The sequence below is a fragment of the Mirounga leonina genome, unplaced genomic scaffold (genome assembly GCF_011800145.1).
Source record: "Mirounga leonina isolate KUSES-001 unplaced genomic scaffold, KU_Mleo_1.0 Mir_127, whole genome shotgun sequence".
Classification (NCBI taxonomy): Eukaryota; Metazoa; Chordata; class Mammalia; order Carnivora; family Phocidae; genus Mirounga; species Mirounga leonina.
The window spans coordinates 14598687-14626500 of record NW_023270316.1 but is presented as its reverse complement, the minus strand read 5'-3'; the positions used below and the strand labels follow the sequence as shown (position 1 = coordinate 14626500).

At 40.0% G+C, this 27814-nt stretch overlaps 1 protein-coding gene across 3 annotated transcripts in view; it reads right to left on the bottom strand.

Annotated features, from left to right (window-relative positions):
- Positions 1–23679, bottom strand: part of UGGT2 (UDP-glucose glycoprotein glucosyltransferase 2) — a 177980-nt gene extending 154301 nt beyond the window's left edge. For 2 of the 3 annotated variants that reach the window (XM_035003168.1, XM_035003169.1), the window contains exons 1-2: positions 23413–23679; positions 6623–6705 (exon numbers count right to left, since the gene is read on the bottom strand). In XM_035003168.1, the coding sequence (XP_034859059.1) occupies positions 6623–6705; positions 23413–23564 (235 nt within the window). In that variant the 5' untranslated portion in view covers positions 23565–23679. Of the gene's footprint in view, positions 1–44; positions 1389–6622; positions 6706–23412 lie in introns of those variants that run through there. The other variant, XM_035003170.1, reaches the window with a different exon arrangement.
- Between the last annotated feature and the right edge of the window lie 4135 nt (positions 23680–27814).

The window sequence follows — 27814 nt, the reverse complement described above, 5'->3', positions numbered from 1 at the left end:
AGGTTACAGATCAAGAACTGGGCAGTAGATTCAAAGGCATTTACCTAAATGAGGTCTTAGTTGTTAACTCTCTTCCATGCAAGTGGACTTCCCCACCAGTGGTTCTGTCAGCTTCAAGTACAACCGACTGTGACAAGTACAAAGACCTATCTTGGATTAGAATAGAAGGCCTTCTTCAGACAAGAGCTACGGACATGCATACCTACACGAAGTGAAAAAGGAAGGAAATCTGTTACCACTATAGACAGAAGGCCGGAAAGTCATTAGAACTTTTGCTTGCCTGGCAGAGGAGAGGATGGAGTACATAATGCAGAATTACAACCAACTTACGATTCAACAACTCCTACAGTCTATCACGCCAACCTTAGATCCTTTCAAACAGGACAGAAAAAAGCCTCAAAAGTTACTATAATGGGTTGTGGCTGAGAAGAGAGAGCTGTGGCCCACTTGGGAGATTTCCCTTGGTCAGTTAGAAAGTCTTTCAAGTTCTGATCCAGGACTCTCATGTCTCATGTCTTATGTTTGACCCTTGAAACCATGGGAAGCTAAGTTTTTAGCTTGCAAGTAGGATAAAAAAAAAACTTCAGCCCCTTTACAGTTCTTGATAAAAAGCTCAAGAATGAGAGAACTAAAAAACAGGGGGATATGCAAACCGTCCTGAAAGAACTAAGGAGAGAACAAGAAAGAATACCAGAAAATACAGACTAAACTAGAGGTAACACAAAAGTAAAAAGAATCAGGAAAAACAGAAATAGAGAATATGCAGGGAAAATGTGAAGAAAGTGAAACAGAAATAAAAAGAACAGAAGATGAAAAAAAGATTTAAAAGTAAATGACAGATGCAGAAGTCCCGCAAAGGGGATCGACAGTATATATAGTTATATCCCTGATGCAGAAAATCAAAGGAATAGAAGAGAATGAACAGAGAACTCTCCAGAATTAAAAGGAACAGTGAGTCTACATATCTAAGAATGAAGACTCAGAATGGTTAGCACTGCAATATTTTCTAGTAAAACTAAGGGACTCTGAAGTTTAAAATCTGAAGTATAAAATTCATGCATACGTAGTCCTGTATGTGAAGAACTTAAGGCCATTATTCCTAGTTGTTGTTCATGAGGCATCAACCAGGGAGCAAGCTTTACCTAACTGAGAAATAACTGGAGGAACTGTAGCATAAAGTTTGATGGTGAGCTCTGAGTATACTTAACTGTAGAAACAAGACCAAATGAAGGAGCTGAGATTTACAGAAGACTATGTAAATGCTGCACGCCCCAGTGGTGCAAAAACGCATACCACTGACTAACCTGCAACAAAGGGGAAATTAAGTGGAAAGTAAAGTAAGCTCGGTAATTCCCCATAAATGTTAGCTGGGAATAAAAGAATATCACTGAAGCCAACAAAGCAAGCAGTAGAAGCTCATGTATACTTAAGAATACAAAGATAAAAACTAAGAATAGTGGTGACCCAAATCAGATGGTGGTGAGGGGAAGAAAGGATCACTAGCTATCTCATCACTGCCTCTAGGGGACCAAGAGACCATACCCACAGAGAGAAGAGGCTAACAACGCTGGGCCTTCACACGCCACTCCTCTGGTACAAAATGCAGAAGGGTAAGCAGTGCATGTTCAGCCAACTCCTATTCAGCAAACCTCAGCTTAAGAGTCATTTGTTTTGGAAAGAGTTTTCCCTGACTCCCAGTGCAGATCCTGTTATACACGCTGACAGGTCCATACCATCTCTAGATCAAGTCTCAAAACTAATGAAAAATTATTTGTAAATTTGTTAATGCTGTCCCTCCCATTAAGCTATAAGCTGTGAAGGCAGGAATCTTTTCTAGGCTTTCAGTTGTACCTTTCTGCTCCTGGCACACCAAATCGGTCTTCAATACATTTCTGGAATTAATGTTTAAGAAATGTATAGGTCTCTTCTGTCTAGGCCGTAAGACATTCCTAATGCAGTACTTTTAAAGAGTTATATAGAATAGGTGTATGCTCATTCACTCCTACTTCTTAAACTATAGATGATTTCTCAGGGACTTATGGTGAGTTTCCCTCAAGAATAAAAAAATAATGTAAGACTCACCTTCAACAGTAAGAGCAGCACAGATCAGAGAAGAGATTTTATCTTAAAAACTCATCTTAAAAAAGATGTAATAGCTACAGGGCCAACAAAAAAATAGCCAGAATTAGTGTAATAGCCTAACTAAGACTGTATCAGTCAAAAAGGGATCAGTCATCCATGAAAACAGAGTCAACAGAAACAAATATGAGTCGTGCCTGACAACAGACATTAAATTTTGTCACCAGTCACTGTTAAGGTCTCTAATGTAGAGATGGATGTAGGGTTCAGGGGTTTAGGTTCTATAATTTAGGCTTAACTTGCAAGATCACCTCAATCACAAGATGGATGCACTGGACTATTTTAGCTGATGTTTTAAAATAACTAAATTCAGGGGCACCTGGGTGGCTTAGTCAGTTAAACATCCAACTCTTGATTCCAGCTCAGGTCATGATCTGAGGGTCATGAGATCGAGCCCTGCATGAGGCTCTGTACTGGATGTGGAACCTGCCTGGGATTCTCTCTCTCCCTCCCCCCCTGTTCACTTGAGCTCTCTATAAACAAATTAGATTAAAATAAAACTCAATCCAGGCTCACCTACTAAACTACTAATAAGGACTTTGCCCTTTCAATATCCTTCCTCTTTCTTCAGCCTCAGGTTTTACTTGATTTTTGCCTACTGGCCTTTAATATACATAAATCACTCTCACCTTCATGGGGGGAGAAAAAGCAGCAGCCTCCACGGTCTGCTACTAATTCATCTTATTTGCTTCACAATCTTTTTTTTTTTTCTTCAGGTGTAGAATTTAGTGATTCAACACTTACATACAATACCCGGTGCTCATCACAAGTGCCCTCCTTAATGCCCACCACCCATTTAACCCATCACCCCACCAACCTCCCCTCTGGTAACCATCAGTATATTCTCTATAATCAAGAGTCTGTTTCTTGGTTTTCCTCCCCCCCACCCCTTGTTCATTTGTATCTTAATTCCACACAGTGAAATCATATGGTATTTGTCTTTCTCTGACTTATTTCACTTAGCTCCATTCAGGTCATTGAAAATGTCAAGATTTCATTCTTTTTTATGGCTGAGTAATATTCCAGTGTGTGTGTGCATGTGTGTGTGTGTATACACACACATCACACTACTTCTTTATCCATTATCACTTGATGGACACTTGGGCTTTTTCCATAATTTGGTTATTGTTGATAGTGCTGCTATAAACATAGGAGTGCACGTATCCCTTCAAATTAGTATTTTTGTATCCTTTGGGTGAGTATGCAGTAGTGTAATTGCTGGGTCGTAGGGTAGCTCTATTTTTAACATCTTGAGGAACCTCCATACTGTTTTCCAGAGTGGCTGCACCAGCTTGCATTCCCACCAACAGCGTAGGAGGGTTCCTCTTTCTCCACATCCTCGCCAACACCTGTTGTTTCTTGTGTCATTAATTTTAGCCATTCTGACTGGAGGTGACAACTCATTGTAGTTTTGATTTGTATTTTCCTGATAACGAGGGATGATGAGCATCTTTTCATGCTTCACAGTCCATCTTGAAAGACTTAACAATATCTTTCTCTGCTTCCAACCTCGACTCATACCTCACCCTACCATAGTTTTGATAACTATACCAGTGAAACTGCTAGCTAAATCACCAATAATTTTTCTGTTGTTAAAACCTTAATATTCACATTATTTGATCTGTCTATAGTATTTGATAACATCTACCACTTACCACTCAATAGTCCCTGGCTTTCATGACATCACACTGTAGGTTTTCTCCTGCCTCTATGGGTACTCCTAAGTCTCTATTGTGTGTTCTTCCTCTGGTTAGTTCTTAAACATCGATGTTCTTCAGCGTTCTGCCATTGGGATCTGTTTTCTTCTCATTCTATACCTCTTCCCTATAGCTTAAATTACCCTCTTAGTGCTGATAACTCCCAAATCCTACCCCTTAGCCTCGATTTTTACCACCTAAATCTCCCACACAAATATCAGCTTACAGAATATCTTCACTTGGATATTCAACAAGCATTTCAAATGTGACACATCCAATCTGCAATCATCCTTCTATCCAAACCCGGTTCTCAGTTATAAGTAACTGAGTTAGAAATGTCATAACATTTTCCAAAAATCTTTCCATTAAAATATATAAGCAACTTTACTTGTGTAAAAACCATTAAAATCTTCCAAGGATTTTGAGAATGAATTTCTTCTATGTGGAGCACATGGGGAAGTAAAAATAAATAGGGACTCTGGAATTAGGTAAACCTTGGTTGACATTTCTAACTCACCACACAAAACTCATAGGTTAGCTAACACAATGCCACTTAATCTTGAAGCATCAATAAATACACAACTCCATAGCAGAACCATATAAAATGGTTGAAAAGTCAGGCAATTCAATGTTTAAAAGGTCTTAATTTGCTGACACATAATATAAAGTGTTCTCACTAAATGGCATGAAACTAGCACCTGAATTCAAAAAGTTAAATCTTCAATATTTACAACTTTTTTAGGCAAGTAAATCACTGGAATTATTCTTCATTAAAGAGTATTTACAGGGTTTTATGGAGATTCAACAACCTAAAAAATTACACGTAACTGAGGATTTAAAATGTTTCCTCTAGGATAATAATATCTTGAAGTAAATTCAGTAAGTCTGACAGTCGACATATTTAACTGCTCATATACAGCATCCTCTCCTACACCTAACAGTATCAGTGATGATGTAGCATATGCATTTGACCCTTGCCATTATAAATAATTTTAATGGAATTCTATTTTCAGTATTAGTAATTCTTATTTAATAGAATTTCTTTTAGGTTCAACCCTGAAATACACACCTCCTATTTTATATGCTTGAAGTAGAGCTTAGGTATTCCTAAGCTTATATTCCAGCTTGTTAATAATCATCTGCCATCAGATTGTCCAGACATGTCATTTCATTTAGGGAAAATACATGGACACATCTAAGCAACTAAAGAGTTCAAAATCTGTAAGAGTAATTTTTGAGAATAGCACTGAATAAGACTATAAAGTATCTACCAAGAACTAAAGATTTGGGAAAGCTACACTTAGGATTTTAGGTGAGGGCCACAAAAGTTGGATTTTTTAACTGTGAGAACCTTACATATTAACCTAGCCTTTTTTACCACAAATACCAAAACTAAAATTATCAGGACAAATACAAAGCCAACCAACAACAGTTTCCCATCAATTTGCCAGTCGACCTGTAAGTGGTCCAAATTCCTCTGCTCGTCTCCCTTCCCTATACCTGGCTCCCGCGGCTATCATCCACACTGAACTTCAACACTCACCACTAGAAAGTCCATCCTGCTCTCTCTGAAGTACTGATCAGGTGCCCTTTTTCATGCACTTCCTTGTCAGCGCGGCCCATGAAGCTCTATGAAGCTCTCTTACCACCTCAGAGCAGAGCGGGCTCTTCCGCTGTCCCCTTCACAGTATTGTGGGACCCGGGGAGTACTGATCACATTTATTCACCTTTGTATTCCCAGTAACTACAGCAGTGCACAGTATGACTCAAATAATGATAATTAAATAATGAAGCTTTTCAGTAAAAGTTTTTTTAAAAGAGCAAATTACTTGGTTTTGAAAACATTTCAGTTTAAAATATCATGAAAGGCATGTCTGCTCTATTTTTTTTAACCTATCTCATGAAATCCTAAAACTGCTGAACTTCAAGGCCACCTGAGCCAAATGGAGTCCAGTAAATGAACACTTAAAATAATCAAAACTGTTGTTTCGGTAACATTTACATTCAAGAACAAAATTAAACTAATCACCACAGTAAGTTGTCTCTAAACTATTTAATCTCCATAGTTAAGAAGTTCTCCCCATGTCTACAAGGCTAAAGAAATCCCCCTTGAGGGATTCCATGTTAATATTTATTCTGTTCTCTGTAGAGACAGAAAAATAACCTTTCTTTATAATTAGTAATTAACCTTTTAGCCTCTGCTGCTAAAACCCCATTTCAGTATCTTTAATCTACTGAGCTTCTCTCAGAAACATATTAACAAACACTTGTTCATTCTAAAGATATATGCATATATACAGGTATGTAATATGTATTCATATATATCTAAAAAGGAGGAATGACTAACTGCATCTTCTAGATAGTGAAATGAAAACACATAGTTTACCTGATTGTTAAGGGCAAGTATTAAAAAAATCTCTTTAAAAGAATTTTGGCAAAAAACCCCCAAAAAACAAAAAACAACACTACTAGATGCAAAACTAATACTATTTCAAATAAATCTAGGTAAAAAGAAAGCCATAATTCAACAATTTCTAGTTCTCTTTGATATAATGCAATCTGCAAACACTGATAATTATGTGAGAGTTCTTATAATAAAGTATTAAACCTTTATTTTTTTGGAAATGGATGCTTAGAATAATTTTCATTAAAACATCTTTTCAAATATTCAGATTTACTAACCCAATTAAGCATTTACACTTACCCTTAACATTAAAAACAATAAACATATCTAATGTATGCACACAAATACAAATTTTTTAAGTTACAGTATTCACATCACCTACCTGTTCGTTTATAAATTGCTAATTCTTGTACAGTTTCCAAAAACTGCCAAAATTTTTCATTACTTTCTTCTGCCATAAATTCACTATTAAAATAAAAGTAATCAGTTAATAGACAGAAATGAAAAATGAAATGAAATGAGAAACTATACCTTAAAACCAAATTATACCTTAGGGTTAAAATAAAAACCTCCAAAAATTAAAGTGACTGATTTCCATTTACTATAATGCAGAAAGAGAACAAATTAATGATTCTTACATGAGATATCATTCCCAACTTACAAGCATATACTTGTGACTAGAAAAGATTGCACGAGAAATTACTTCTGGCTTTTCCTCATTATTAGCTATAACTAAGAAATGGATAATTTATTTTGTTTCTATACTATATAACCGTTTAGTTAACATACAGTGTTATATTAGTTTCAGGTGTACAATGTAGTGATTCAACAATTCCATACATCGCCCAGTGCTCATCACAAGTGTACTCCTTAATCCCCATTACCTAGTTCACCCATCCCATCTTCTCTCTGGTAACCACCAGTTTGTTCTCTACAGTTAAGAGTCTGTTTCTTGGTTTGTGTCTTTTTCCCTTTGCTCATTTGTTTCCTAAATTCTACATGAGTGAAATCATATGGTTTTTGTCTTTCTTTGACTTATTTCATTTAGCATTGTACTCTCTAGCTCCATCAGGGTCATTGCAAATTACTGAGAAGTATAATTTAACAGTAATGGAGTGTTATATAAAGGTAAAGAAAAAAATAGACTGCCTATGTTTCACAACCAAAAACTGGTTTTATAAACATTTTTTTAAAATGTTACTGGGGCGCCTGGGTGGCTCAGTTGTTTGGGTGTCCAACTCTTGATTTTGGCTCAAGTCATGATCTCAGGGTCCTGGGATCAAGCCCGGCACTGGGCTCTGTGCTGGGTGTGGTGGAGCCTACTTGGGATTCTCTCTCCCTCTGCCCCTCCGCCCCCACTCTCTCCCACGCACTCTCAAAAAATAATATCTATTATTTTTATTTAGCTACTTATTTGTATAGACAATCTTTTTATTATTTGAAACAGAAAATACCTTAATGAAAAAATTAATAGGAAGTTGGTGTATCGAATTAGGTCTTTGGCCTTCAAGCCCACTTTGATTTTTCCAGAGTGTAGGTCAGAAAAAATGACCAAAGCCATTTAAAACCTTAGGAGATAATGGGGACAAAAATAAATAAAAAATTAAACCTTTGGAAATAATTGAGAGGTTATTCAGTCCTATACAAAACAAAGTGCAAGACACCCAAAGGCAAGTAGATCCAACTATTTTTTTTTAAAGATTTTATTTATTTATTTGATAGAGAGAGCGAGAGCAGGAACACAAGCAGGGGGAGTGGGAGAGGGAGAAGCAGGCTTCCCATGGAGCAGGGAGCCGATGCGGGGCTCCATCCCAGGACCCTGGAACAATGACCTGAGCCGAAGGCAGATGCGTAATGAGTGAGCCACCCAGGCACCCCAAGATCCAACTATTTAAACTAGAAAGGGAACAGCCATCAAACAGATAATACAGATTTATCATCCATCTTATCTTTCTCTCTAGTCTCGGTGAATTTAAACTAATGCTTAATAAAAATGGAAGGTATGAGGACATCCACGACACATGTAAAGTAATTCTTGTGAGTCTGGTCACTAAAAGGCAAAAGGAGGGGAGAAAAACTGGTTTATCCACATAAATATGATAAGCACAGGAATTGAAAGCAATGCATAAACAACTCTTGCTATTAATGGTGTCCAACTCAATGGCATTTAAAAAAAAAAAGAGAGAGAGAGAGAAGCTAAAAGCAGAAGAAACAATGGGATAAACAGGATGTGACCTGAAAAGGTCAAGGATGGTACAAAATCTTAAGCAAAGCAGGGAGCAACACTTCATACCTAACCGACTTGACTACAACTACAGACACACTCACATACTGTGCAACCACAGGCAAAACTTTCGTATGCCAGAATTTACACATTTAAGTATGATCCTTCCAAGTGTTCACCTTGAGAATGTATTTTCACACTTATTCCCTCAATATACCACCACTCTCAGCACTTTTGGAACTCTTGTGGAATTTACTTTCAGGGGCAATTTGCCAGTAACTCATTAATTTTAAAAGAGGAAATAAATATCCTTGAGAGATCATCGAAATCAGTTCCTCACCTAAAGTTTAAAAAGACACAAAAAACTAGCATTTCCAATTTGTTCACTTGTTTTAAACAATATTTAGCTCCAAATAACAGTGTTTCCCAAAAAAGTTCTACCACAGAGGAAAAAAGTGATCTGCAAAGAAGATAGGTTTAACATATGTATGAAAGAGCATGAAAGTAGTTATAAGTGAAATTCCAAAAAATATTTTCATCAAGAGTAACACCAGGGGAATAAAATGCAGTTTTGATGTAGAAGTTACATGTTATAAAAATTTAGCCTCATCAGTCTATAATTATCCCTAGCAAATAGTCCTAAATTATAAATTTCTTTAGGTAGGGGACATACCTCATTCATCTTTGCTCCCTACACAGTGCCCATCATAGGGCCATGCACCACTAGATAAAAGCTGTAGTGGGAAAGACTTTATATAACAAAGGACTTGCTGACAATTTATATTTGTTCACAGGTAAGTGCATGAGGGAACACTAAGCATCCCGTCTGGATAATGCCATAAGGACACCAGTTTCCACAGGTCAAGTATATTGTAGAGGTAATTCTGATGGTGGTCTGGAGAAGACACTACCTAATATAAATTATATTATATAATATATATAAAATATATATATATATAAAATATAAATCCGGTGAATCAACATTATTGGGCACCTACTTCTTTCGTACTGAGCCTTGGGAAAATAAGTATAACTAAGAAATACTCTTGGGGCCCCGGGGTGGCTCAGGCAGTTGGGCGTCTGACTTGATTTTGGCTCAGGTCATAATCTCAGGGTTGTGAGATCAAGCCCGTCATCAGGCTCTGTGCTCAGCGGGGAGTCTGCCTGAGAGTCTCTCTCCCTCTCCTCTGCCCCTCCCACTCATGCTCTCTCTCTCAAATAAATAAATCTTTAAAAGAAATACTCTTATTGCTTCTACCAAGCGAACACTTATTACTAATACTTACTGAGCACCTACACTGTACACTGTGCTTTGGCAAAATAAATGTAAATAAGAAATAATCTTATCCCTTGAAGCTCACATTTTTGCAGCAGAGGTTAGCATACATACCTTGCAATAAGAATTATTACAGAACTATTGACCAAATGCTATGAGAACATACGAGAAAGACATTAGTTTTATCAGGGGATAGGATCAGCCAAAGAGAAAGTAATATGGTAGGTCCACAAATAAGGTGGCAGTGAAGAAAAGACTGTAGTAGAGTACTACATTGCCTTCCTAGGGCTACTATATCAAATTACTACAAACGTAGTGGCTTAAAACAAGAGAAATTTATTCTCACAGTTCTAGAGGCCAAAAGTCTAAATTCCTGGTGTCAGGGTTAACACAACAAGTTCCAAAAGTCAGGATCTTGATTTATCTTTTTTGGGCGGGCCACCATTCAAGCCACTATAGTCCACCCTGGGCTCCCCAGAATCCACATCTGTCTCACATACAAAACGCATATGCCCTATCTCAACAAGCCCCAATGTAATCTCAACCCATTAGAGCATCATCTCTAAGCCAAAAGCGCATGGAAATATCACCAGAAGTCTCACATCTCATCATGTAAATCATTTAAACCAGGTATAAGTGAGACACTGGGCATGCTCCATCCTGGGGCAAAATTCTTCTCCATATGTGGACCTGTGAACTAGAAAACAAGTTGTCTGCTTCCAAAATGCAGTGTTGAGATAGGCCATCCAAATTCCAAAGATAGACATTCCGATTCCAAAAGGGAAAAATTAGAAAGAATAAAGCAGTTACCAGTCCCATACGAGTTCGAAACACAGCAGGACAAATTCTATGAGGTTTCAAGCCCTGAAGGGTTTCATAATCCTCAGTGGTTTATTGCTCTACTCGCTGTGCCACCTGCCATGGCTCTGCCCTCAGTCTCTTGAACGGTAGCACATGTTTGCCGCCAAGGAGTGTATCAGCCAATTTCCTGCCTATGGAATTTTGAAAGTCTGACAGCCCTGTCTCATTTCATCCTGTCTCTGTCTCTTTTGTATGAGCTGGCAATGTTTCTGCTGATACAACGTAATAAAAATCCTTGTAAGTCTCTTGTAGGTCTCACCAGGGTCATGCCATTACAGAAAAACCCTCCACAGATCCTTCCTGCATAAGCCCACCTCTATTCCTGGCTTCTGCTGAGATGGTTGCCATGAGTCAGATGCCAAACCTAATTAGAAAAAGACTGTCCAGCCCTTTATGTGGTCTTCTTTCCAGAGCATGCATTCCCAACACTGAGTTTCCTCATTTCAACACTCTTTGCAATCTGGACAGGTGGAGAAGCTCCCAAGTTATAAAGTCCTGCCTTCCTTTTTCCTTAACAGCTCCTTCTTCAGTTTCTCTTTCCTCTTGCATTTTACTATAAACAAGGAGAAACCAGGAGACACTTTTAATGCTTTGTAGGAAATCTCCTTAGTTAGCTATCCAAGTTCATCACTTACAAGTTCTGTTTTCCACACAACTATAGAATCCAATTCAGCCAGCTTTCTGCCACTATAAAACAAGGATCATCTTTGTTTCTGATAACAGGTCCTTCATTTCCTTCTGAACTCTTACTAGCAGTGCCTTTAATGTTCTTACTTCTACCAACATTCTACTCATGAGGACATAAGTATTTCCTATGACAGAAGCTTCATCCCGATCACACTCCCTGCTTTCCTCTAAGTCCTTAGCAAAATCACCTTTAATGTCCCTATTTCCGCCAACAGCCTCCTTAAGGCAAACTAGGCTTTTTACCATATTTCTCAAAACTCTTCCAGCTTTTGCTTGACTTACCAGCTACTTCCATATTTTTAGCTATTTGTTACAGCAGCACTCCACATTAAGTTATCAAGTCTGTACTGGTTTCCTAGGGCTGCTGTAATAAACTGCCAAAAACTTGGTAACCTAAAGCAACAGAAACTTATTGTTTCACAGTTCTGGAGGCCAAAAGTCCAAAATCAAGGTAGTGGTGTGGCTACACACCCTCCAAAGGCTCTAGGGGAGAACCTTTCCTTGCCTCTTCAAGCTTCTGGAGGATACAAGTGTTCCTTGGCTTATGGCTACATCAATCCAATCTCTGCCTCTGTTCACATGGCCTTTTTCTCTTCTGTCTCTTATAAGGACATTGGATTTAGCACCCATCCAGATCAAGATCCTTAATTACATCTGTAAAAATCCTTTTTCCAAATAAGGTAACATTCATGGGTTCCAGCAGTTAGAATGGAGACATCTTTTTGGGAGCTGCCATTCTCCCACTACAAGTGATTAGGTTGGTACATCACACGGGGGCTAGATTGTGAAGGACCTTAAGGAGCAACCTACAAAAGTTCCAGTTCTAAGACTCAAGGGAAATAAAAATCAGGACACTGCAACTACAAATCTAAGACTGGGAAAAGTTAGACTGATTTGGAATGGAGTATGGGATCAGATCCATGCAAACTCTGGGAGAAATAGGGGAAGAGACAGAGGAAGAGGACACATGTTAGCCTACAATACTTTATTCAATAAGACTATTTTATTACACCTGATATCATAAAATACAATGGATTATAATATACTATGAATTATGTACCAATAAATCAGACAACCTCAAAGAAAATAACTCCTACCAAGACTGACTCACAAAGAAATAGAAAATCTGAACCAATTACAATGAAGGAGATTGAGTCAGTAATCAAAAAACTTCCCAGGCGCCTGGGTGGCTCAGTTGGTTAAGCGACTGCCTTCGGCTCAGGTCATGATCCTGGAGTCCTGGGATCGAGTCCCGCATCGGGCTCCCTGCTCGGCAGGGAGTCTGCTTCTCCCTCTGACCCTCCTCCCTCTCATGCTCTCTGTCTCTCATTCTCTCTGTCTCAAATAAATAAAAAAAAATCTTTAAAAAAAAAAAACTTCCCAAAAACAAAAGTCCAGGACCAGATGCCTTCATTGGTGAATTCTACCAAACATTCAAAGATGTAATACCTGTCCTTCTCAAATTCTTCCAAAACTTAAAGAGGAGGAAATGCTTCCAAACTCATTTTACGAAGCCAGCATTACCCTGATACCAATACTAGGACACACACACACACACACACACAGAAATTACAGGCCAATGTCCCTGATGACCATAGATGCAAAAATCCTCAACAAAATATTAGCAAACTGAATTCAACAATACATTTAAAGTATCACACACCCATGATCAAGTGGGATCTATTCCAGAGATGCAAGGATGGCTCAACGTCCACAAATCAGTCTACATGAAAAACCACATTAACAAAGTGAAAAGTAAAAATCATGATTACCTCAATAGATACAGAAAAATCATTAAACAGAAGTCAATGTCCATTTATAATAAAAACTCTCAACAAACTGGGCACAGAGGGAACAAACCTTAGCAAAATAAAGGCCACATATGATAAGCCCAGAGCTAACATCATACTCAACAGTGAAAAGTTCAAAATTTTTCCTCTACCATCAGGAACAAGACAAGGGTGCTCACTCTCACCACTCTCACCACTTTTATTCAACATACTTGAAATTCTAACAAGAGCAATTAGGAAAGAAAAAGAAAAAAACATTCAAATCACAAAGGAAAAAGTAAAATTGTCACTGTTTGAAGATGACATGATGTTATATACAGAAAACTCTACCAAAAATCTATGAGAATATTAAGTGGCAGGATACAAAACCAACATATGAAAATATATTATATTTCTGATACCAAACTATCAGAAAGAGAAATTTAAAAACAATCCCATTTACAGTTGGATCAAAAAGAATAAAATACCTAGGAATAAATTTAATCAAGGAGGTAAAAGTCTATACATTGAAAACTATAAGACACTGATAAAAGAAATTAAAGACACAAATAAATGGAAAGATATTCTATATTCACGGATTAAAAGAATTAGTATTGTTAAAGCATCCATACTACCCAAAGCAATCTACGGATTCAGGGCAATCCCTATCAAAATTCCAATGCCATTTTTCACAAAAATAGAACAATCCACAAATGACCCTGGATACCCAAAGCAATCTTGAGAAAGAACAACAAAGCTAGAGGCAATAGGCTTCCTGATTTCAAACTATATCACAAAGCTATAATAATCAAAACAGTATGGGACTGGCATAAAAATAGACACATAGATCAATGGTGCAGAATAGAGAGCCCAGAAATAAATTCATGTATATATGGTCAATTAATTTATAAGAGAGGAGCCAAGAATATACAATGGAGAAAGGACAGTCTCTTCAAAAATGGTGTTGGGAAAACTGGACAGCCACATGCAAAAGAAACTTCACCCTAATCTTACACCATACACAAAAATTAACTTGAAATAAATTAAGACTTGAACATAAGACCTGAAACAACCAAACTCCTTGAAGAAAACATAGGCAATAAGCTTCTTGACATTGGTTTTGGCAATGATTTTTTGGATTTGACACCAAAAGCAAAAGCAACAAAAGCAAAAATAAACAAGTGACACTACAAAATGTCTCTGCACGGGGTGACTGGGTGGCTCAGTCGGTTGTCGGTTGAGCATCTGACTTTAGCTCAGGTCATGATCCAGTGTCCTGGAATGGAGCCCTGCATCGGACTCCTTGCTCAGTGGGGAGTCGGCTTCTCCCTCTCCCCCTCCCCTTGTTCATGCGCACTCTCTCTCTCTCTCTCTCTCACAAATACAATCTTTAAAAAAAAAAATGCCTCTGCACAGCAAAGGAAATCATCAACAAAATTAAATGGCAACTTACCAAATAGGAGAAAATATTTGTAAATCATACATCTGATAAGGTTAACAGTGGTAATACATAAAGAACTCACACAACTCAATAGCAAAAAAAACCCCCACTCCATTTAAAAAAATGGTAAAAAGCTCTAAATAGACATTTTTCAAAAGACATACAGATGGCCAACAGGTACAAGAAAGGTGCTCAACATCACTAATCATCAAGGAAATGCAAATCAAAACCATGAGATACCACGTCATACCTGTTAGAATACCTACTGTCAAAAAGAGACAGCAAGTATTGATGAAGGTTTGGAGGAAAGAGAACCCTTGTCACTGTTGGCGGGAATGTAAATTGGTGCAGCCACTATGGAAAACCATATGGATGCTCCTAAAAAATTTTTAAAAAGAACTACCATATAATCAAGCAATTCCACTTCCGGGTATATACTCAGAAAAAAAAAAAATGAAAACATCAACTGGAAAAGATATATACACCCCATGTTCATTGCAGCATTGTTTACAATAGCCAAGATATGGAAACAATCTAAGAGTTCATCAATGGATGAATAAAGAAAACATGGCACATGCATACAACAGAATATTATTCAGCCATAAAAAAGGAAACCATTATGATCTCATCCATATGTGGAATCTTAAAAAAAAAAAAAAAGAGCTCATTTACAGAGAACAAACTGATGGTTGCAGAGAGGCAGGCATTGGATGGGAGAAATGGGTGGAGGTGGTCAAAAAGTATGTGAAAATTAATAAAGGGAAACCTCACTAACATGGAGGGGGGATACTAGAAGAAACTAGAAGGGGGAGTTGTACCACTCAAAGTCAATTACAGAAAAAATTGTCAATTACAGACCTCTAATAATCTTCAATAGGAAAGAATCATCAATTACAGGGCCCAACAGGGAAAAAGGTACCTTGCATCTCCTACAATGAGAAACCATCATCACCCTGAACTCCTGCTTTTCTCCAACAGACTTTGCTTCAAAACAGCCCCTTCCAATTTCCTCTTTCTATAAAATAACATCCCTCTCCTTTGTTAGACTTGCCATAGGTTTTGCCATAGCTTGTTTGTCCCTAATTGCAATTCTTTTATTCCTGAGGAAAACCATTTTTGTTGGTAAAATAACTGTTTTAAGATTAACATTACTTGGTGATCAGAAGTAGGATCCAGAGATGACCCCCAACGATCCGAGGCTGGTGAGCCAAATAATGCCCATACCCACAGAGCCAACAGGGTTCACAGTTTTCTTGCCCACTTTGGAGTTTGAGGGTAAGTTTTCTCCTGGACTGCTAGCCATGCTCTCTTTGTGTTTGAGCTCTCCAAGCTTTTATTTGGGATTTTAAGGCCTTGTTCTTTCTGAGAGTACTCTTTTAGCCTTTGATCCAACTCCTTTTCAGAACCGAACTGTTTCTGTTGGAACTGTACCTTATGTTGGCTTTTGGTCCAATTCCTTTTTGGGATTAGACTGCTCCTGTTGGAACTACACTAGTCTTTAGTCCAATTCCTTTTTGGAACCAAACTGTTCCTGTTAGAACTATGCTAGCCTTTGGTTGGTCCAACTCCTTTTCAGAACCAGACTGTTCATCGGAACTGTGCAAGTCTTTGATCTGACTCCTTGTTGAAACTGGACTATTCCTACTGGAACTATGTTGGCCTTTAATTTGATTCCTTCTGGAACAGGCTTTTCCTGTTGAAACTGTGCTGTTTAGGACTTTTTTTTTTTTCTCCTTTAGAAAAAAAGCTTCTACAAAATAGGATCCCAAACATCAAAATGCTTTGAGCTCCCCACCCTACTCCTGCTTTTGGGATCCCGGTTGTTTTGTGTTTAAAAACTATGGTCCCTCCTCATCTACATTTCTAAATAAATGCACCAACTTAACCAAAAGTAATTTAGAACTGCAGTGGCCATTATGTGATCTCCCCTAACACTTTTCTCAAAGCTGAACTGGGCAGCCATGACTCTGAAATGGTCAAAGCTGTGTGGGATGCCTATTTGGATTGGTATTTTGAAGTTTTCAAAGGTTATCAGAAATCTAAAATTGCCTCTCAGCAAAATACGATTTCTGGATTAGCTGAGGCAAACAATTACAAAGACACAAGAGCTTCTGAGGTCTCTCCTTCCCTCCTGCTGTCTTGTCTCAGGATGCGCGGCAGCCACCTTGCCCGCACATTGCACCTCCCATGCCGTCATCCTCCTTCCCCTCCATAATGCCTGCACCTCCTCTACACCCTCATTTCCCTCTTCTTATTCTCTAGCTGCAATTACTTGCCCCCCCACACTTCCCACTCCCTTCTTTCCTGAACCCATTAAAACCTTCCCCTTAAAGTTGTCTTCTGAGGATCTAAATAAACCCCAAATTCATTATGTTCCCTGGACTAAGGCTGAATTGTGAGCCACAGTCAAAGAGTTTCCTAAAGTAACTGAGGACCTCGATAGGTCTGCTGAAGAATTTAGCATAGTTGTTCAAACTTAGCAGCCTGGTTTCTCAGATTTATATAAATTCGTCCACATGCTTGTTGGTGAGGGTCAGGCCAAACACTGGATAAAATTACTCCAATGAGAAGATCCTGAAAGGGATTTAGAAAAACAGACACCTAACTTTTGGCAAGATGCTGAAACACTTGCTGGAAATCTCCACTGAGCAAGTACAGTAGCTTTTCCTAAGCCTGTTGATTGGAACAAAATTTAGGCTGGCACACAAAAGCCTGGTGAATCCATTCATGACTATTACAATCAACTCCAAATTGTTTTTAAATTCTGATGTTCCTTTAGATGCTGAATCCACCTAAGTAGCATTTAATTCTATGTTTATTAATGGGTTCTCATTTAGTTAAAAGGACCAGGGTTGAATGGGAAACTATGTTTACTCCAGATTTAGTCAATTTGGCAGACTAACTTGCTCAGATCCTAGATGTGTCACCCCCCTCCAAAAAAAGACCGATAAAATTCTTAAAATTCTTCATTTTCATCTCCAGCAGATGAAGGCCCCTGAACAAAACCAAAAACCTACTCGTTTTTACTATTTGCAAAGAGGCAGGCCATTGGGGAAAAAGTTGTTACTGGGTTAGGAACTCCTGGCACCTTCAGCCCCCTAGCCAGTATTTCCAGAGTCCTCCTAATTCCCAAGAACAGGACTACAAGGAGCTACAGAGGCTCTTCCCAGTCTTCCCTCTTAATCGATCAGAGAAACCACTCTCCAGATTGGGAATGAATCTCTGTTCTTATTGACACCAGAGCTACACTTGGTGCTCAACCCCACTGCCATGGAGCAGCCCCTGCTCTGGAGTACTAAAGTGTGGGGTCTCCAATAAACCTCAACAGGTTCCTATCTCTGAATCTACTCCCTTTTGTCTAAGCACTCTGATACACATACCTTTCTCCTTAGTTGCTCTGCCACTCTTCATTTATTGGGCTGAGAGTTCTTAGAAAAATACACCAGAATTCCTTTCTCCCAAAAGGGGAAATAATTCTAGATTTTGACTGTGGTGATCAAAATAGGCAACCAGGTAAATTAAATGATCCTTTGACATCTTTTGTTTGCTGACTCTGACAGCCCTACAGCTGAGTCTGAGGACACTGGTCATTTGCACTATTGGGTCCATCCTCTATGGACAAGATCTCCAACTAATATTGGCAGAATCCACAGTGTGCCTCCCATCAAGACTCAAATAGATTCCTCAAAACTTCTCCCTAGAATTAATGAATATCCTATAAATAAAGAAGCCTTTCAAGTACCAAGCACTATAATAGAAGATTACAAAGCTCAAGGCCTCATTATCCCTATTACGTGCCTATTTTACCTACGAAGAAATCCAATGGCCAAGGATGGAGGTTTGTCCAGGACCTCTGAGCAATAAATGACACTGTTATCCCTCAGGACCCTGCTGTTCCTAACCCATACACTGACATCCATTCCCACTGGAGGCAAATTTTTCACTATAATTGATCTACACAATGCATTCTTTAGTATTCCAGTTAAGAAAGATAGCCAGTATCTTTCTGCTTTTACTTAGGAAGAATGGAAAGACACCTGGACAGTAATGCCCCCCAGTTTCACAGAGTCCTTCTTTTCACAAACCTGAGAAGCTGATTTGTATGTTAAGTTTTTTACAGGCTCTACTTGGTTACAATACCTAGATGATTTGCTTCTCTGTTCTCCTTCTCAAACCTCTTCATAGGAAGACAGCAACCACCTGTTAAAACTTTTGGCATTAAAGGGAAATAAATACTCTAAAGAAAAACTCTTTGCTCAAGCTCAGGTTTGATACTTAGGGCATCTGCCCTCAGAAAAAGGACTACATTTGGATCCAGGGAGATTTCATGGCATTCTGAACTTTCCAAAAACCTAAAAATAAGGCCAATTATGAGGTTTTCTTGAACTGGCTGGCACTGTCAAAACTGGATTCCAAATTTCTCTCTCATGGCTCAATCTCTAAATGTTTTACTAAAAAACGTAAAACCTCACCCTATTATTTGGAAAGATCAGGAAGACATAAGTATCTTTGCATGAGAGAAGGGAATATCCTTGGGAGTACTCACCCAAAAACATAGGGACCCATAGGGTATTACAGTCAACAATTAGACCCAATGACACAGGGTTATCACCCTGGCCTCAGAAACATTCCTGATGAAATCATCATGGGCTCCCTTTTAACCACCCTTATATTTTGGCTAAGGGCAAAACCGCAGACATTGATACCGAGAGCAGTATGCCTTTGGGGTAGCTCATGACTCTGGATTACGGAAACAAAGTTTTCTTACCTCCAGTAGGGCTAAAATTAAAAATGGCTCTTACGTCCAAAATTTGTTAGATACCACACTTTTGCTGGCTGCCCTGGCTGTTGTTATGGCTCCTGAGCATTCCACACTCAACTCCCTGGAGGCCAAAGGGAACCATCTCATTGATATTTCTGCCCAAAACACTGCTCTCAAAGAAACCAATAACCTCTGTCATGGTCCAAAGAGATGTTCTGCCAAATGATAATTCAGAAAGACCTAGGAGATACCCAACAAGTGGGGCGCCTGGGTGGCTGTCGGTTAAGCGTCTACCTTCGGCTCGGGTCATGATCTCGGGGTCCTGGTATCGAGCCCCACATCGGGCTCCCTGCTGAGCAGGGAGTCTGCCCCTCCCCTCTGCCTCTCCCCTGTGTGTGTGTGTGCATTCTCTTGCTCTCTCAAATAAATCTTTAAAAAAAAAAAAAAAAGGAGATACCCAACAAATTGCCCCAGAGGGGTATAAAAACAATATTGGAAATCTAGTAATTGTTGGTTGGTTCAATAAGAAAGAGAGAACTCTGGTTTGGACCAAAAACCAATCTGGTGCTACCAGAAATCTTCAAGTTCCTACTACTTACCACTATACGTGCATTAAACCATTGTGGTCTACTGACACAAGATAACATTCATGAACCAGTACTGGTGGGGACATATTAGTGAGGTTGCAAGAAGTGCCTACCTCACTTGCCCCACCTGTCAAAAACACAATCCAGGGAAACCTGTTTGTGCAGATGGATTTCACAGCGCTTTCCCATCGCATGGATAGAAACAAGTTTCAGTAATGGTCCGTATGTTTTCTCACTGGACTGAAGCTTTCCCTTATAGAGAGGCTGCTGTTTTTACTTGGCTAAAAATTCTGTTAGAAAAAGTGACCCCCAGCTGGGGAGCCCTCTCAAACTTCACAGTGATTGGGAACCCGTTTTAATGACCAGGTGCTTCGACATCTGTGCTGTTTGCCCAGTTTTACAACAGTGTCACGGGGCAGATCATCCTCGATCCTCAGAGTTAGGTGAACATACTAACAACACTATTAAGACTCAATTGGCAAAATTTGTAGAGATCCTCCAAATACCTTCGCCAAAAGCACTGCCACCGGTTCTTCTAAATCTCAGATCCACCCCTTTGACACTCAGACTCTCACCCTTTGAGATGGTCACAGAGGTCCAATGCACTTGGCCCCTACAGCTCCTTTGACCCACAGTAGATGAAAGGAGATATACTTCAATACTAAATAGCCTGATTACTTCTATGAAAAATAACTGTGCTTTGGTAGAGTGATCTTTTTCATTGCCGGGAGACAATGACCTTAAGCATCACATCTTGCAAACTGGAGATTTCATCTGCAGAAAAAGGCACCTCCAGAAAGACTATCCAATCTCGCTGGAAAGGCTCTTATCAGGAACTGCTAATCTTTGTGGCACCAAACTCCAAGGGACAGGCTCTTGGATTCACGTGACACATCTAGAGAAATCACCAAACCCTGACTGGACCTGTACACCATTTGGGGACCTGCAAGCAAAGATTTCCTCGAAAGAAAGTAGACCACATCTGACGATACAGCTTTCTCAGCTTGTCGGGACCAGGCCTGTATACCTTTTCTGCACTGTTTGCTTCTACTACCTCTTCCTTAGAAAGGAAATGCTCCCACGCATTTCCCAAACCCTTGTGAAAGGGAGAAAAACCTCTTGATTACGGCCTTTCAGCAACAGCCTCATCATGATCCCATGACAAATTAAATTTTCACTTGCTTTTTCTGAAGGGTTAGAAGGTTCAGAATTTACAAATGTCTTTCTTTCATCTGCACTATTATGATTCTGAATTCTTATTCAAACTCATGGTTTTTGAATTTGCAACCTTACAGGCTGTATTACTGGATAACATCTGTTTTCGAATGGTTCTTTTGAGATAATACTGTTTTAATACACCTTTGAAGTTTTGCTATTTTTGCAAAAGGTTCATTATTGCCTCATGTTTATACCTGCATGAATCTCTCAAATGCACGTGGTGAATTCTTTCAGTTCGCTCTTACAGTAGTCACTATTTTGCCTTCGTGGCTACTTTAAGTGGGGACTTCCAGGAGGCACACATGACTCTAGGTTTGCCTCCATAGGGAGAACTTTTCTCTCTTAAGTCGGAATAAGTGCCAATAAATACCTTCAGCTGGAAACTTTCTGACCTAGGGGCCCCATTTAGAACCATAATACAATTTGAAAGTTATGTTACTTCTTCTATTTTTGTATAATTATTTTTTTGTATTTAGTCGCCTGTCAAACTTTTATAAAAATGATGTACTCAATTAGGAGAGGATCTCCAATACTTTCTTGAAATCAGAGAGACTTTAAATGGTTAGGAGGGAGAACTCTGAGGCACTTCCCTTCCTTGTTACTCAAATGTGGCTTTAAGTGGTTTCCAACCCCTATGTACTTTCCATCAATGTAGGACAAGACAATCAGGAAAGACCCTTTCTGGCACTGAGGGACAAAACCACTAAATATGAAAAACCTGACTTTTGGTCAGTGACGCTTTCAAGGAAAGATTTTGATCAAAAGGGTGAAATGTAAAAATTATTAAACAGAAACCTCACTGAAGTGGACTGGGGATGGAGAAGGGGGGGGTCCCTGTACCACTCCATGTCAATTACAGGAAGAACTGTCAATTACAGACTCCTAACAGAAAATTTTCAATAGGAATCATCAATTATAGGCCTAATAGAGAAAGATGTATTTTGCATCTCCTACAAGAAACTGACTAGTCCTGCAACTCAGCCAAAGAGAAACTGTCATCATACTGGCTCTGGCTTTTCTCCAAAGACTTTTTGTTCAAAACAACCCCTCCAAACTTTCTCAGTCTCCATAAAATAATGTTCCTCTCCTTTGTTTGTTAGACTTGCCTATGGCTTTGCCACAGTTTGATTGTTCCTAACTGCAATTCTGTATTATTCCCAAATAAGTCCATTTTTGCTGGTAACTTATTTTTAAGGTTAACTGGTACAAACTTTCAGTTGTAAAACAAGTCATGGGTACCTAATGTATAGGATGGTGACTACAGTTAATTGTACTGTACTGCATATTTGAAAATTGCAAAGAGATGTTAAAAGTTCTCAACATGAGAAAAAAAACCTTGTACCTATGTTAGGTGATGGATGTTAACTAGACTTATGGCTATGATCATTTCACAATATATAAATACTGAATATTATTACACCTGAAACTAATATGTAGTGTTAATTATAGCTCAATTAAAAAACTGTTAGTATCTTAAATATGCAATGTAGTGCCAGGTGACGGACTCTTCTTAGGACCATAAGCTGCTTCTTGGGCGAACTGACAAAACTGGCGTTAAAAGTTCATGCTGGGGCGCCTGGGTGGCTCAGTTGGTTAAGCGACTGCCTTCGGCTCAGGTCATGATCCTGGAGTCCCGGGATCGAGTCCCACATCGGGCTCCCTGCTCGGCGGGGAGTCTGCTTCTCCCTCTGACCCTCCCCCCTCTCATGTGCTCTCTCTCATTCTCTCTCAAATAAATAAATAAAATCTTAAAAAAAAAAAAAGTTCACGCTAACTAAAGAAAGGAACTTTCAAATTCTGTTTAACTTCTAGAACACTAAGAGCAAAATCCAACAGCTATAGGTTTTGTTTCTGCAAAGTGATATCTTACGAACTAATTTCAGGGAAGAAGTAACTTGTGGGAAACTGCCTTCTCCGCAGGAAGCCTAGAAGCCGAGCCTATCAGTGGTGTGGCTATGAAACTAGGTGCTTCCAATACCGTTTCCTAAAAAGAACTGCCTACATCCGTGGAAGTTGCCTGCGTTAAACGCCACCCTCCAGCTCCCGTTCTTCCTTTCTTTTTCGTAAACGCTAATGAAATCCAAACGAGCGAAAGGCCCCGAAGTTTGGAAAACCGTGGGTGAGGAGGCAAAGTAGGAACTGCAAGGGAGTGCCGCGCTCGGGGTCGCAGGGGATGTGGTGACGCTCCGGCGCCCAGCACGAGGACGCCTGCCGCAGCGGTTGCAAGGAGCTGGAGGGCCGGCCGCCGGCGAGACGGGGCCCGAGGGGCGGCAGGCGCCGGCGCGCCCACAGCCCCGCCGACCGTCCCTCCGCGCTGGGCTCGGCAGAGGGGCCGGCCCGCACCCACCTGGCCTCCAGCAGCAGCGGGGTCTCCGGCCACTTCGCGGCCAAGCGGGCCGTCACCGCCTTGGACGCCGAGGCCGTCCGGGCGCCGAGCAGCGAGAAGCACAGCGCGGTGCAGCCCAGGAGCAGCCGCGCCACGTCTGCGGCCTCTGCCATGGCGCGGAGAGGGAAGCGCGAGCCCCTCGGACCCGGCGCCCACAGCCCGCAGCCGCCACGGTACCGCCGGCTCCCCGCGTCGCGCGGCCGCCCACTTCCGGTGGGGGGAGCTCGAGTCCGTTACTCGGCGCTCCGGGCCTGGCGGGCAGCGAGCGCATGCGCGTCCCGCTCCGGCGCCGTCCGGGGAGCCCCCCGGGGCAGGATCCTGGATCCACGTAGGTGCGGGCGGTGCCGGAACGAACCGCCGCGTGGCCGATGCTCCGGCCAGTCTGCGAGCCGGGCCTCCTGTTCTCGGGCAAGGCTGTGGGACACGGGGAGGGGAGGCTGGCTCCCGGAGACCGAACTGGGATTGCCGCCGACTAAGGCTGGGTGGACATGCCAAAATTTGGAAGCAAAGGCAGGAACTGTTGTGGATTTTATCCACGTTTACACAGGCGGAAAATAAGGCCCATCGAGGTTCAATTTGTCTACTTTATGGGCTTCTAAATTTTATTGCGTGTTAGAATCATCTGGCAGGGCTTTGAGAAAGCCTGATGCCCAATAGTACTTAACCCACCCCGCCCTCCTCCCCATCCCCGTGATTCAAGAGGGCAGTCAGGTTTGGAAACCAGTGACATCACCTGGAGGGCTTGTTAAAACCCTGGGTGTTGGGGGACATCTGGGTGGCTCAGTCTGTTAAGCGTCTGCCTTCGGCTCCGGTCATGATCCTCGGGTCCTAGGATCGAGCCCCAAGTCAGACTCCCTGCTCAGTGGGGAGCCTGCTTCTTCCTCTCCTCCCCCAGCTTGTGCTCTCTCTCTCTCTCCCTGTCAAATAAATAAATAAATAAAATCTTAAAACAACAAAAACACCGGTTGTTGGGCCTCATCCTAGTGTTTCTGATTCTGTAGATCTGGTGTGTGTGTGTGTGTTGGGTATGGGGAGGGGGCAAGAATTTGCGTTTCACATCTATCACGTTCCCAGGTGATACTGATAATGCCGGCTGGAAACCCCGCTTTTAGCCTTTGGACTAAACGTGGTCCACAAGGTAGAAGCAGCATTACCTATGAGCTCATTAGAAATGCAGAATCTTAGGCCCCCACCCCGGACCTACTTAATCGAAATCCCCAGGTTAACAGGAACCCCAGGTGGTACTGTGCTCATTAAAGTTTCAGAGGATCTGGTTTAGAGGGTGACGGGTGAAAAATGCATGGGAAAGTGACAGTAGCTTATGTCATTATCAGCCCAAATCACACAGCTTTGACTGGGTCTTGATTTAAACCAAGGACGGTCTGACCCGGAAGCTCCTGCATTTACTACATCAGGCTCAAAGACAAAACCTTGCAACAGAGTTAAGTGGTTTTCCAGTACATATGATTCATCAAATCAAAACATTCAGTTTTATTTAACTGGGCAGAGGTGGAGCCTCGAGATTCTGGCTCCTAGTCAGGAATGATTCTTTTTCTCTTCAGAAGGCTGTTAATTTATTATAAATATTAAAATATACAGTAAAGAGAAGGAGTAGCTGGGAAAAGTAGTTGAGAATGCACTGATCCATTCCTTTTTTCCAGTTACTCCCCTGCCTCATAAGGAATCTAGATCTCTTGAAGCTGCTGATCTTTTTTTGTTTGTTTGTTTTCATTTCCCTTCATTTGCTTAGTATATGCCTTTCCTTAGAAGACCTTGCTCTGGAAATTCTACTCAGGTGTCACCTTCTAAGTTTAGCCTTCATTTCCCGATTTTTCCTCCTTGATATGGTCTATCCCTCCTTCAAATTCCCATAAGCTCTTTATTTTCCGGGTCATATATCATTTGTAATTCTCACTTTAGAATTTGAATACAGTACTTACTTATTTCTCCTATTAGAGGTGGTGTTTTCCCTCAGGACTCATGCCTTACTTATTTTTAGCATCCGTTGCAATACCTAGCACAATACATGTTATTGGGGCTCAATAAATATTGAACAGTCCTTGTGTTTTTTTGGATAAGTAGGCAGAAAGCTAAGGCAGATGAGTAAGGAGCTTCATTTTTATCCACAGAACATAATGGAAATATATATTATGAATCTTCCACAACTATTTGCTTTGATTAACTCCTCATGTGCACTTATTCTTGGACTGAAATTTTGACTGAAATTGTAGGATGAAGGAAATAAGATATTTACAGTGAATGTCTTCAATGAAAGCATATCTGATGTTTGCAAATTTTTAAGAAATGACTTGTGGCATGAAGAGTCACATAGAATACACTATGAAAGGACACTACTAAAACATATATACATTCAGTATATTTAAGTTCACAGTGGGGAGGAATGCTACATTTCTCTTTTAAAGAATGAAATTAATCTAATCCAGGGTCATTTATTTACATAATTATTATACCTTTTAGCTTACATAGTATTTTCCTAGAAATTTAAGTGGGTTTGAAATATTCCTTAGACTGACCATCCTTGGGCTTGTTTCCTCATCTGCAGAACAAAAGAATAGGACTAGGTGAAATGCAATCATTGGAGGAGATCATCAAGAGACCTGCTAGTTGACCTCAGAGCCGGACTCGGGCGATGGGATTCCTTACTCTCTCTTCTGTCCTTGGAATGTAAGCTCTGCCCACCGTTCCCACATCAGGAGCCGCTTCGAGGAAGCAGCCTTCGGAGAGTAATATTATTGAGACCATCTGCTCTGTATAGGAGACTGAACTCTGGTAAAGCTTCCGTATAAACTTTTAAGCTTCTGGCAGGTGGGTGCACAGATCTACTTGTCTTGCAGTTGTCCCGAACAAGCCTTGTAAGAAAGTTCCTTTGCTTCTTAAAACTGCCACCTACCAATGTGGAGTGGTCTGCTTCTTTCTTCGATTTCTCCTTGTCCTCTGAGTATGGCAGCCAGTTTCAAATTTCACCCAGGAAACTCTCCAGGTTGAGAGCCTTGAGATTGAAGTCTCTTCTATATGTCATTTCTACGTACAGATAGAAATATTAAAATGCAAAAATTGAATAACTCAGCGAAGGTCACTCAAGTTAGTGGAGCAGCAAAGCATTCTAACATTCATTATCAATAACCCTTTGGCACAGATTGGCTATGAAGTGAATGTAGTTCAGGGACACAATTGTACTTGAATATTTTTTAGCAAAATGTTATTCAAAGTTATTCACATCAGGGTGATATGAATGAAAATTGATGATGATAGCAGTTTTCATTGTATGTGGAAGAAGTGATTAATGAGTGCTTCATAATATGAATATTGTGTTTAATAACATAAATCATCTTGAATTTTTTTTAGGTAGGTACAGCATGGACTATATTTATTTCATGAAAATAGTGGTGCTATGTGAGGATAAAGTTACTACCAAATTATATAATATAATAAAACTTTAATTTTCTCTACCTAAAGAAGTCTCACAGCTGAAATGGCTTTTAAAAAATATTACCCAATAGGTCTTCCAGATTTCCTTTACTATAACAAAGACACCTTTCTCATTTTTTAAAAAAGATTTATTATTTGAGAGAGAGAAAGAGTGCAAGTAGGGGGAGGGGGAAAGGGAGAGAAGCAGACTCCCCACTGAGCGCAGAGCCTGACGCCAGGCTCAATCTCATGACCCTGAGATCATGACTTGAGCTGAAATTAAGAGTTGGACACTTAAACTACTGAGCCACTCAGGTGCCCCACCCTTTTCTCATTTTTTATTTGAATATCTTAAGTACAAGAAAATGTCCTACTCTTCATTTCAGTTGGGAAGAATTTGTAGACTTATTTAATTTATTATATTTCTGCTCCCTAGGCAAGATTATACTAAAATCATAATCAAATGAGTTATTGTTAAGTGTCAGTAAGTTCGATTTTTATAATTTTGCATATTTTATTTAACATCTATTACAAATGCCTCACAAATGTCTAACTCCAGGTATGTTTCAGGAAATTTTTTACTGTAGTGTATTTACTACAGTGACTTTCAAATAGCAAATTAAGTATACAAAATAGATAATCTTTTAATCAATTGGGATGATATAAGAACTTGACATCTACTATTTAACAACATCCTTTTATACTTACATACATGGTCAATATTTTATAATTATGCATTCAAGTTTGCTAAGTCACTATTCTATTGCTTCTATTATTTTGTTTTGTTTCTTTCACAAAACACATAGAATTGGGACATCTGGGTGGCTCAGTCATTAAGCATCTGCCTTTGGCTCAGGTCATGATCTCAGGGTCCTGAGATCGAGCCCCACATCAGGCTCCTTGCTCACTGGGAGGCCTGCTTTTCCATCTCCCA